This window comes from Myxocyprinus asiaticus, chromosome 30 (assembly GCF_019703515.2).
Source record: "Myxocyprinus asiaticus isolate MX2 ecotype Aquarium Trade chromosome 30, UBuf_Myxa_2, whole genome shotgun sequence".
In the NCBI taxonomy this organism is placed as follows: domain Eukaryota; kingdom Metazoa; phylum Chordata; class Actinopteri; order Cypriniformes; family Catostomidae; genus Myxocyprinus; species Myxocyprinus asiaticus.
The window spans coordinates 2,364,997-2,377,455 of NC_059373.1; the positions used below are offsets into that span (position 1 = coordinate 2,364,997).

The 12,459-nt window shown below is 37.0% G+C and overlaps 1 protein-coding gene across 5 annotated transcripts in view; it reads left to right on the top strand.

The window, feature by feature from the left end:
* Positions 1–12,459, top strand: part of LOC127420661 (NACHT, LRR and PYD domains-containing protein 3-like) — a 57,503-nt gene that overhangs the window by 3,761 nt on the left and 41,283 nt on the right. The window contains exons 5-10 of one of the 5 annotated variants that reach the window (XM_051663084.1): positions 3,518–3,625; positions 5,314–5,482; positions 5,787–5,991; positions 6,156–7,920; positions 11,767–11,940; positions 12,096–12,266. The exons of 1 other annotated variant lie outside the window; for it this stretch is intronic. In XM_051663084.1, coding sequence (XP_051519044.1) covers positions 3,518–3,625; positions 5,314–5,482; positions 5,787–5,991; positions 6,156–7,920; positions 11,767–11,940; positions 12,096–12,266 — 2,592 coding nt within the window. Of the gene's footprint in view, positions 1–1,496; positions 1,866–2,285; positions 2,367–3,517; positions 3,626–5,313; positions 5,483–5,786; positions 5,992–6,155; positions 7,921–11,766; positions 11,941–12,095; positions 12,267–12,459 lie in introns of those variants that run through there. 3 more of the 5 variants (XM_051663088.1, XM_051663087.1, XM_051663090.1) reach the window with 3 other exon arrangements.

A 12,459-nucleotide genomic window follows, 5' to 3' on the forward strand; every position in this document is an offset into this window, starting at 1 on the left:
ACCAATAATTACAGCCCAAATAGTTGCCATATGCAACTCTGTTTCTATACATTATTCTACAGTATTAAATTATATTGGTTCATATTGGCGTTTATTGCCACGCTTTAATGGTTAAATTATTTTATCAGAGGCAGAAAATCAACACACACACACACGTGCTTTTATTTGTGCATGTAATATTGAAACTACATCAATGAGGTGTGTGGTTGGTGCTTCATCCTCAGGTTTTTTGCTGCTTTATTTTGTACTAACCACCAGATGACACTGTTTGGACACTCTGGAAGCTTTTAATCTTTTCCTGGAACAATCAGGGAAACGCCTCAGAGCTTTAGGAGGCTTCATTTCCCCATCTTTAGTCTGCTGTCCTAAAATTAACATGTTCAGAGACAAATTCCACATCATATATTATACTGCAGTTGCAGCAATTATTTTCATGAACATTGATTAAAGCAGAAGTGTGTAATTATTTTGATGTTAAAATACTTTCTCCTATCCCAGCTTATTGTGCAGAGAAAACTATAAGTAAGCCATTTGTAGGTAACACATTTGCACTTCTCTTTGGCACTGTAAAAAAATGCTTTTTGTTTTGAGCGACCCATCCAGCTCCACACAACAACGATGTTGGCTCAACCAGTGGTGGGACTTTGGGGCGGGACTATCTGTTTGTTTGATCAATGGTAGACGGAGGCAAGTGTTTGAAAAACACAGTTTGTAAACAAGTTTTGCAATTCAGTTTAGTGACGCTAGTGGAGCAGAAATGACACACTTTAGCTGAAGTTTCTTACCTGAAGTAAATGTAGTGTTTCATCACCTGCTCAGATATCCTCAAGTGTTGAGTTGTAAATTCAAGACACATCACAGTCAGAGATCCAGTCACAAAGACTTGATTGCAGTTTTGTTGAGATCTTTTGGGTCTGACACTGAAATTACTGAGAAAAAAAGTGGTGAGCAGCCAAAGTGATTGAGTTACTGAAGAGATCCATGTGTGTAAGAGACAATGATTTAATATGAATGTTGTGGAGATATTCACCTGTTTACTCAATTCATTCTAGTTCATCATAGTGTGATGTAGATATTAATGTTTTTAAAATCATTGGGTGTTAAATATTTCAATAAATAACTGAAAACTGTTGAATCAAACAGGAAACACTAGACTTTATTTTATGACACATTCAGCATCTGCTATTCCTTACAAACCTTCAATTGTGACAGTATTTTATGTCTGTAATGCAGTCAAATAAATTACACACACAGATACACATTGGTACTGTCACATTTGAAGGTTTGTAAGGAATAGCCGGTGCTGAATTTACACATCTCACACATTATCACTGCAATTTTATAAGCTTTAAAGGGATAGTTCAGCCAAAAGTGAATGGCTTGTCATCATTTACTCACTCTCATGTAGTACCAAACCAGTTTAACTTGTTGAACACAAAATGAGATGTTTGGCCTCAGTCACTGAATCTTTTTCCCCATTAATGAAAGTGAATGTTGACTAAGGTTGTTTGTGTTCCACTGAAGAAAGTCATACGGGTTTAGAACAAGAGGATGAGAAAATGATGACAGATTTGTAATTTTGGCTCAATTATCCCTTTAAGAGCATGAAACATGCTGCACCTTTACATGTTGTTTGCCTTTTTTCAGACTCCTCCTCCTCAGGTGACAGGTAAAAGTGAAACTATTCAAACAGGAGCCATTTTGTGACAAGAGCAGGAAATTATATGACGAGAGAAACAGAGAAAAAGTACGACAGTTTTTACTTCACTGAATTGTCTGAAACAATCAATAAGTTCATTGTGAAGTATTTTGTAGGTGATATTCTAGTCAGTAAAGAGGAAGTGAACATCAACAGCTCTTGACAGGTGAGTACTGAACTGCTGCAAAACAAACCAAAACTCACAAGACAACATTAATTCATCTTTAAAACTATCAGCTACAGTAAGACATCTAACAGATATCTAAGTATTAATCACAGCAGAACAAACAGATACTGAGACTTTTGCTCTTTTATCTGAATTGTCAGTATGTGTTCAGTTTCTTTGGCACTGAAATGTTATTTCTTCTATTGACTTGAAACGTTGCTTTGTTTTCTTCTGTTGAATCTTCTGATGTTTTCTCTTAATGCTGGTGTTTAACATGTCATAAAAGCTGACAGTCTGCAATTTAACCTCATTGATTCATTTCTAATGGAATATTCTAGAGTACAAAGTAAAAACAAATATGTGTCAGTATTGAACAAATAAACACGTCTCAAATATAGATGATGTCCCGTTTGTTCACAGGTGTTCAGTGGACTGTTCAGATGATGTCATGGACTCCACAAAGGATCTCAGTGGACAGACAGACACAGGGAAGGTCAAGAGGTCAGAGGATTTCAATGGTTTAATAAAATACACTGATAGGTATTTCTGATATGCTGCACAACACTACAGTGTAAAAACACTGAGGAGAAATGAGAACAGACTGGATTATCTCAAGTATAAACATGTGAAAACAGCTTTAGGGTAAAGTGAGATCTACAGTAAGATGACAGTGAGACCGGTTTGATTCAGTCACAGACATAACTGGAAAAACACATACAGTCAGTCGTATGTAGAAGGTGAAACTCAACTGTGTTTCTCTGTACATTTTTAGACACAAACACAGAATTATCTTCAGATGAAATCATAACAAACCATCAAACTAAAATGTACATTACTTAGGATTGGGGTCAAAGGTCATTTGTGTGAATGTTTCTCCTGTAAAAGTAAATTTGATCATTTAATTCTTGTGAAAACAGTTTTTCAGAAAGCAGCACATTGCATTGTATAGTGTACATCAATTCTGTGCATTTATTGGCATGTAAATCTGAACCTCTTCAGTCGTAGCAGACTGAAAGTCTTTCCAGCTTTGGTGACATTCAGATCAGATCTGTTGTGTAATGTCATGTGCTCAAATATATCTTCATCAAATAAGTGAAATTGCTGAATGTTGAACTAGGACTGTGCATTAAACATTACCAAACAGTTACTGTGTGTAATCATGACAATTTGCCTTTTAAAATGAATACTTGAATATATTTGTGTCATTATTATTTTTTTATTGTTGTTCTGCAACATGACACCTTCCATAAAACATATAAGGTGTGTGAGAATCAGCAATGTTCAGCTGGTTAGCATGTATTTCAGAAGCCTCATGTTAGGACTGTTTGCACACAACTTTGCAGAGAAACTACATGAAAACTACAATCTCCAGTGTGCTGCTTTTCACTGTCCTAAACAAAAAATATTCTCAAGATGGAAAGAATTCAATGTAAAATGAGATGAAGTCATTTTCTCTAAGTGACCACTGCTACTAAAAAGAATAAATATTGATTTCAATGACAAAATTACACTGAAAACACTGGAAAAGAATATGTTACCTCCCTTGAAGAAGAGAGAAATATTGGGAAGAGTAAAACTGAGAAACTTATGAGAGGAAAAGAGTTTATGTGAGAGTTTGTAGTTTTTAAAACAATGTTTAATTGCTGTTTTAGTGTCATTCATGGAGAATCTCCTGAACCCAGCTGTGTGTCCATGAAGAGTGACCGGTCAATGGATCGTCCACCTGAATTCAGTTCAGGAGCCCCTTGTGCTGATGTGAGGTGAGGACTCTCATGTTGACTGACAGTATGAACGTGTACACCACAGTCTGAGGGACGATTAGAAAGAATCCAGTGTAAAAAATAACATAACAGTTAAAACAAATGTTATCAATTGGTACAATACTGATTAAATTCCACTATCATGCATATATACAGTACATGTGATGTGTAAATTTGTTTAAAATCACTGCGTAATGCTCACACATCATGACTGTTAAAACAAATGGTGACAGTTTGAATAATACTGATGAGTAAATCTTATTGCCATGTACATCTACTTGTGTAATTAACATTGTTCAAAACCCTGCATGTTATGCAACACCCAAAATGCTCAAAGAGTCTGTATAATGCACACAATAAAATACTTGCTCAGTATGAGTTATTATTAGATACTTTAAAGCTGTTGATGGCAGCTGTTAACAATTGATAATGATGTTTAGAGGACTCACAGAAGTTTAAATGCAAAGGCAGCAAAATGAAATACTGTATATTATGAACACAATCCACATAAGATCAGAGAGTTTTTAAAGGGGATACAAGACAGAGATGCAGCAATATCATTTAAATGTTACAGTTTTTACAATCATTTTCACAGATGTCTCCATACTGAGAACACACTGTCAAAACTCTTAATATAGTCAGCACAACAGCAGTGTCTGAGGACTAAACTGTGGATCACTTTGTCTTTGCTTTCATATTAAATGCATTCACTGAGTTACTGATGATTAATTTTTTTTTGTATGTTGGAGCATACCATATGCAGAAAAAAGTAAAGGCATATTTGAAAATAAAAATGCCTCTTGTACTGTATCATACTACATTGCATACAACGCAATAAAGAGGCTGTTTATGTTTTATAAAGGAATTCTGGTCACTGTAAAAAATACAAGATACTTAAAAAATCTTCCAATGATCTTGTAATGCTCCCATTATGTAGTGTTTTGAAGGTCATTGTGTTCTGAATGATCAAATGTGTTCATGGCTTTGAATGTTTGCTGTGTTATGTTAGAGTAAGTTGATTTTGAGATGTGTATGAAGTGTTTTGGTGGTTGTTGTGCATTTTGGAAGAGAGATGAACTGCTCTGTCAAGCTGAAGGCTGAAAAAGATAACTGTATAAAGAGCTTAGAAAATATGTTCTCAGTTTGGAGACAATGTGTAAAAGATTGTAAAAAAAAAAAAAAAAAAACTGTAAGAAAACCCATATGAGAAAAGATGTTTCCTTTTTAAAGACATTTAATTAAAATAAAACACTCACTGCAGGTTCAGGATTTCTCAGTTCACTAAAAAATGAAAATTGTGTCATAATTCACTCACCCTCATGCAGAAGACACAAAAGCAGATGTTTTAATGAATATGGTGAGTGGTCTTTTTAATACAATGGCAGTGGAGAGTGCCTCACTTTAAAGCTTAAAAAAGTGGACAAAAGTATAAATTTGTAATTTTTCACTGTAAACCTTGACGTCTGTTGTGCATTCATGAGTGCTGTGAGAGATGTTTGTTCATAGCGAATCGAGTGTTTATGTGAGAACTTATGTTGATGTTAGTGCTAAACATTGCAAGTTTTCATGTGACATATAATATATAAGATACACATCATTAAATGTGCTTTATTGCACTGGATGTTGAAATTATGTTCAGATTACTAAAAAAAACACATGAACTAAACTCTGTTTAATTGCTGATTTAGTGTCATTCATGGAGAATCTCCTGAAACCAGCTGTGTGTCCATGAAGAGTGACCGGTCAATGGATCATCCAGTTAACTTCAGTTCAGGAGAGTCTTTGATCAACTACAGAAACAAACAGGATGTATCAGAGTCCACTGTTGGGAAAGAGCCATTGGACTCCATTTTTGAGGTGAGTGTGAGTGTGTGTGTGTGTGTGTGTGTGTGTGTGTGTGTGAGTCAGTGTGAGAGTGTATGAAACCACACACACTCATTCCTGTCCATATAGGCTGTTTTTTAATACACACCACTTTGAGAAGCTTTACAGCTTCACCCTCATCTTAATATCACACACACACACACACACACAAACACTGATGAATTCAAGACAACTAAAACACAAATAAAATGAGTGGTGATTCTTGTCCACTGATCCTTCAGTTCAGCCTCTCTGTTACTGAATGGAGCTTCATTGTTTGAATGTTCACTGATTTCAGGAGCTTGAGCACAAAATCATCTCTCTGATGAAGAAAGAACTGAAGAGTATCAAGAGACTACTGAGCCCAGATTCCCCAGCATGCTCTAAGAGAGAGGAGGAGGATGATGAAGGTCAGAGCAGAGTCAGAGAGGGGTTTCTGAAGATCACACTGCACGTCCTGAGGAAGATGAAGCAGACAGACCTCGCTAACACACTTCAAACCAGTAAGAGCTCACACTCACGTCACTATTACATCATGTCACCTTCAGAGGAAACACACAGTGTCTGTATTCACTCAATATTAGTGAAAGAAAATAAACGTAATGTCTAATGACCATTAAACATCAACATAAATTATCATTCCCATTTCTTTTCCTCTTTACATCAGAACTGATATCTGTGCATCAACAAAAACTCAAAACAAAACTAAAAGAGAAATTCCAGAGAATTACTGAAGGAATATCAAATCAAAGCAACTCAACACTTGTGAATGAGATCTACACAGAGCTGTACATCACAGAGGGAGGGAGTGGAGAGATCAATAATGAACATGAGGTGAGACAGATTGAGACAGCATCCAGGAGAGCAGAGACACAGGAAACACCAATCAAATGCAATGACATCTTTAAAGCCTTACCTGGACAAGACAAAGCCATCAGAACTGTGCTGACTAAAGGAGTTGCTGGAATTGGAAAAACGGTCTCTGTGCAGAAGTTCATTGTGGACTGGGCTGAAGGACAAGCAAATCAGGATGTTCACTTCATATTTCCACTTCCTTTCAGAGAGCTCAATCTGATGAAGCACAAAAATATCAGTCTGATGAATCTTCTTCATCAGTTTTTCACAGATACAAAAGAACTGAGATCAACAGGACTTGATGACTACAAAGTCATTTTAATTTTTGATGGTCTGGATGAGTGTCGACTTCCTCTAGATTTCCAGAACAATGATATTTTGTGTGATGTGACAGAATCGGCCTCAGTGAATGTACTGTTGACCAACCTCATCAAGGGGAATCTGCTTCCTTCTGCTCTGCTCTGGATCACCTCTCGACCAGCAGCAGCCAATCAGATTCCTCCTGAGTGTGTTGACCAGCTCACAGATGTACGAGGCTTCAATGACCTTCAGAAGGATGAGTATTTCAGGAAGAGAATAAAAGATGAGCGTTTGGCCAACAGAATCATCACACACATGAAATCATCAAGAAGCCTGTACATCATGTGTCACATACCAGTCTTCTGTTGGATTTCAGCCACTGTTCTCCAGAGACTGTTGAGTGAAGCAGAGAGTGCACAGATCCCCAAGACTCTCACTCAAATGTTCACACACTTCCTGATCTTTCAGAGCAAACTGAAGAGCCAGAAGTATGATGGGAAATGTGAGGTGGATCTTCAGCAGGCTAGAAAGAGGATTCTGTCTCTGGGAAAGCTGGCTTTTCAACAGCTGGAAAAAGGGAACCTGATCTTCTATGAGGAGGACCTGAGAGAGTGTGGCATTGATGTCAGAGAAGCATCAGTGTACTCGGGAGTTTGTACCCAAATCTTCAGAGAGGAGTTTGGACTGCACCTGGGGAAGGTGTTCAGCTTTGTGCATCTGAGCATTCAGGAGTTTCTCGCTGCTCTATCTGCTTTTCTTTCCTTTTCTCAACAAACATCAGGTCTCTTCAGTAAGTTTAGAACATCTATGACTGATTTCCTGAAGAGTGAAGTGGACAAGGCCTTACAGAGTGAGAACGGACACCTGGACCTTTTCCTTCGATTCCTTCTGGGTCTCTCACTGAAGTCCAATCAGACAATCTTACGAGACCTACTGACACATACAGGAAGCAGCTCTGACAGCAGACAGGAAATAGTTGAGTACATTAAGATGAAGATCAGGGAAAATCCCTCTCCAGAGAAATCCATCAATCTGTTCCACTGTCTGAATGAACTCAATGATCATTCTCTAGTGCAGGAAGTACAAACATACGTGAACAGAAGTGATATCAATCGTCTCTCTGGAGTCAGTCTCTCTCCTGCTCAGTGGTCAGCTCTGGTGTTTGTGTTGCTGAACTCAGAAGAGAAGCTGGATCAGTTTAATCTGAGGAAATATGATCCATCACATGAATGTCTTCTGAGGCTGCTGCCGGTGATCAAAGCATCCAGAAAAGCTGAGTGAGTAATTTAGCTGTTTTAATCTCACTTTATTGTAATTAAATAGCAGAGGTTAGATTTTAATGTATTTTGTTAGACTAAAAACAACCTCTTATGCTATTTTGATGATGGTCGTTTGGTTTCATGTGTTTTGATTTATTTATTTTGTAATCAGAGAAACCTTCATTTTAAACAGACATTGTAGCCAAATAGATTCAAAATGTTTAATGCAAAGTAAAAAAAAATCTAGTTTATAATAACAACAGCATGTTTTCTACAGTTTTTCCACTAAATAAATACAAAATGATACTTAATAATTTTTATTTTTGCTTCCACATACAATAATACACAGTAGACCAATAAAAAAATCATTATTTACCTGCATATATTTTTACTAAAACATTTCTTTAAAGAACATGATGTGCAAAAACAGAGTTAAATATTATACAATACTGAATTATTATTGGGGGACCCAGTCAGGTTTATTATTATAATACTGAATAATTATTACTATTATTTTAAGGATTTGATTTGTTTTATACTGTAGTCATTTATTTGTCATATTGTAGCTTCATTTATTCCTGCAATGTTTATTTTGTACTGTTTTTTTCTCTGTTTTGATAAGCCTTTAATGGATTTTATTAAAAACTATATTAAATATGTTCTACTGTAATATATAAAATTACATTAAGATAATGAGTAATAAAGCGATCAACATTTATTTAGACTGGTAATGAATTATTAGTTTAGACGGCTTTATGTCAAGTGTTTATCTTTGTTGACTAATTTACTGAGGTGACATTATTGTTAAATTAGAAGATTGTACACGGAGGAAAAGAGAATTTGGTGGTAAATATTGTGTTATCATCAGTAGGTAATGTTTTCATCTAAGTGTAATCGATAGATGTTTAACTTCATGCAGCGCTGCGTGATCAGATCCTACGGAAGCTCTGAACCGCAAGGAGAAAAAAAAAAAAGAAAAAGAAAAACCGGTGTAAAACACCAAAAAACAACAATAGTGTCTCAGTTCCTTCCTGAGTCTAAGTCTTACATTTTTGTCTCTCTTCAAAAAAAAAAAAAAAAAAAAAAAAAAAATGTTCTCTCTTCAAAAAATAAATAAATAAATAAATACATAAATATATATACACAGGTGCATCTCAATAAATTAGAATGTCGTGGAAAAGTTCATTTATTTCAGTAATTCAACTCAAATTGTGAAACTCGTGTATTAAATAAATTCAGTGCACACAGACTGAAGTAGTTTAAGTCTTTGGTTCTTTTAATTGTGATGATTTTGGCTCACATTTAACAAAAACCCACCAATTCACTATCTCAAAAAATTAGAATACATCATAAGACCAATAAAAAAAACATTTTTAGTGAATCGTTGGCCTTCTGGAAATTATGTTCATTTACTGTATATGTACTCAATACTTGGTAGGGGCTCCTTTTGCTTTAATTACTGCCTCAATTCGGCGTGGCATGGAGGTGATCAGTTTGTGGCACTGCTGAGGTGGTATGGAAGCCCAGGTTTCTTTGACAGTGGCCTTCAGCTCATCTGCATTTTTTGGTCTCTTGTTTCTCATTTTCCTCTTGACAATACCCCATAGATTCTCTATGGGGTTCAGGTCTGGTGAGTTTGCTGGCCAGTCAAGCACACCAACACCATGGTCATTTAACCAACTTTTGGTGCTTTTGGCAGTGTGGGCAGGTGCCAAATCCTGCTGGAAATTGAAATCAGCATCTTTAAAAAGCTGGTCAGCAGAAGGAAGCATGAAGTGCTCCAAAATTTCTTGGTAAACGGGTGCAGTGACTTTGGTTTTCAAAAAACACAATGGACCAACACCAGTAGATGACACTGCACACCAAATCATCACAGACTGTGGAAACTTAACACTGGACTTCAAGCAACTTGGGCTATGAGCTTCTCCACCCTTCCTCCAGACTCTAGGACCTTGGTTTCCAAATGAAATACAAAACTTGCTCTCATCTGAAAAGAGGACTTTGGACCACTGGGCAACAGTCCAGTTCTTCTTCTCCTTAGCCCAGGTAAGACGCCAGGAGTGGCATAACAAGAGGAATACGACAACTGTAGCCAAATTCCTTGACATGTCTGTGTGTGGTGGCTCTTGATGCCTTGACCCCAGCCTCAGTCCATTCCTTGTGAAGTTCACCCAAATTCTTGAATCGATTTTGCTTGACAATCATAAGGCTGCGGTTCTCTCGGTTGGTTGTGCATCTTTTTCTTCCACACTTTTTCCTTCCACTCAACTTTCTGTTAACATGCTTGGATACAGCACTCTGTGAACAGCCAGCTTCTTTGGCAATGAATGTTTGTGGCTTACCCTCCTTGTTAAGGGTGTCAATGATTGTCTTCTAGACAACTGTCAGATCAGCAGTCTTTCCCATGATTGTGTAGCCTAGTGAACCAAACTGAGAGACCATTTTGAAGGCTCAGGAAACCTTTGCAGGTGTTTTGAGTTGATTAGCTGATTGGCATGTCACCATATTCTAATTTTTTGAGATAGTGAATTGGTGGGTTTTTGTTAAATGTGAGCCAAAATCATCACAATTAAAAGAACCAAAGACTTAAACTACTTCAGTCTGTGTGCATTGAATTTATTTAATACACGAGTTTCACAATTTGAGTTGAATTACTGAAATAAATGAACTTTTCCACGACATTCTAATTTATTGAGATGCAGCTGTATATATTTTCTCTCTTCAAAAAAATGCAAGCGGTACCAACCTTGGCCACCAGGTGCCACTATCAGTAAATATGTAATCTTATGATTTTAATGCTTTCTCTGTTGCTATAGACCTGAATAATACATTTATTATTTAAGGGTTTGCAAACCTTAATCAAGACAAAATCAGATTACATAGGTTTGATATGGCATTCGTTGACGTGTAACAACTGGAGTTATTTTTTTGTTTGAAATTGTTGGTCTTTCTAAACCATCTATGCCGTTTGCTCAGTGTTACATGGTGGAAGCGAAGGAATGTATTGAGGAAAATGGGAAACATGCGGAAATTATTATTATGTCTGTCCTTTTGAAGTGTTAGGGGTACATCTGGTAATGTTAATATTGTTGTAAGTAATCTAATTTCTAAATGAAAAATATCTTTTATAAATTAAATCCACACAACTGAACGGGGATGTCATGTGCAGACTTTCATGGTGGAATTTACTTATAATAATTATTTTAATATAACAAGTTGTCTATGCATTTGAAACACACTGTCTACTGCAGAAGTGATGAGTTCCAGATGAAGAATGTCAAATAAATATCCAAATATTGTTGGTCTGTCTAAACAATTGGTGAGCGGTGAGGAATCACCTATAGTATCGCTCTCTGGGTTCTGCCGGCGGGGAAGAATAGTAGGCTACACACATCTGTTTTGTATTAGCAGTGTGAGTGTGAAGCTATAAAAGTATAATGATTTCTGTTGTTGGGGGGGGGGGGGGGGTTGGTACTGCTAATTAATGTTTTTTTTTTTTTTTTTTTTTTTTTTTGCCGGAGCTGCCGGGACTGTGCTGGCTGTTATTGTGAAAACGCCGAGAGTATATTGGGGGGGGGGGGGGGGGGGTTATTTGCGACTTCGGGGTAATCTTGAACTCGAGTTTTAGTCGGCCGCTGTTCATGTGTTCTTCGAATGCTGTATCCCACGTCCGGTAGCGGGTTAGGAAGCCAAATCTTGATAATAGAAGTACTTCAAAAATGTGCAAACGCCTATGAGCAATCAAACATAGTGACCCCATTTTTGGGGGGCATATATTTTTTCTTTGTACCCAACAGCTGTACTGAGAAGCCTTTACTAAAACTTATAGTTTAACACACTGTTATCTTGTCATTTCTCTCTCAGTCTGATGGGCTGTAATCTGACAGAGAAAAGTTGTTCAGCACTGGCCTCAGTTCTCAGCTCAAACTCCTCAAGTCTGAAAGAGCTGGACCTGAGTAACAATGACCTGCAGGATTCAGGAGTGAAGCTGCTCTCTGATGCACTGAAGAGTCCTCACTGTACACTGGAGATACTGAGGTCAGTGATTTTCAGAAGAAATAATCAGATATTTAAACAATAAATGGCTCAGTGACTGTCACAACACTTCTTCTCAAACTGTGGAGCATTCACTCTGGAATTACCATTTATTTTATAAAACTGCTTTCTAATCATGGTTTCTTTATTTGTTTTAGATTTGCAGCTTGTAGATTCACTGGTCAGTGCTGTGAAAGTTTGTCTTCAGTTCTACAATCATCAAACTCCCTGAGAGAGCTGGACCTGAGTAACAATGACCTGCAGGATTCAGGAGTGAAGCTGCTCTCTGATTCACTGAAGAGTCCTCACTGTACACTGGAGATACTGAGGTTGGTGTTTGCAGATTCATTAGTATATTGGAATATATGTTATGAATATATTGTGGTTCATTGTTGTGGTTACTGTGTACTAGTGGTCGACCGATATGGGGTTTTTAATGGCCGATGCCAATATCCAGAGAGCAGTGTGGCTGATAAACCGATACAATGCCGACATATCACACAATTTAATATAGTAACAAAC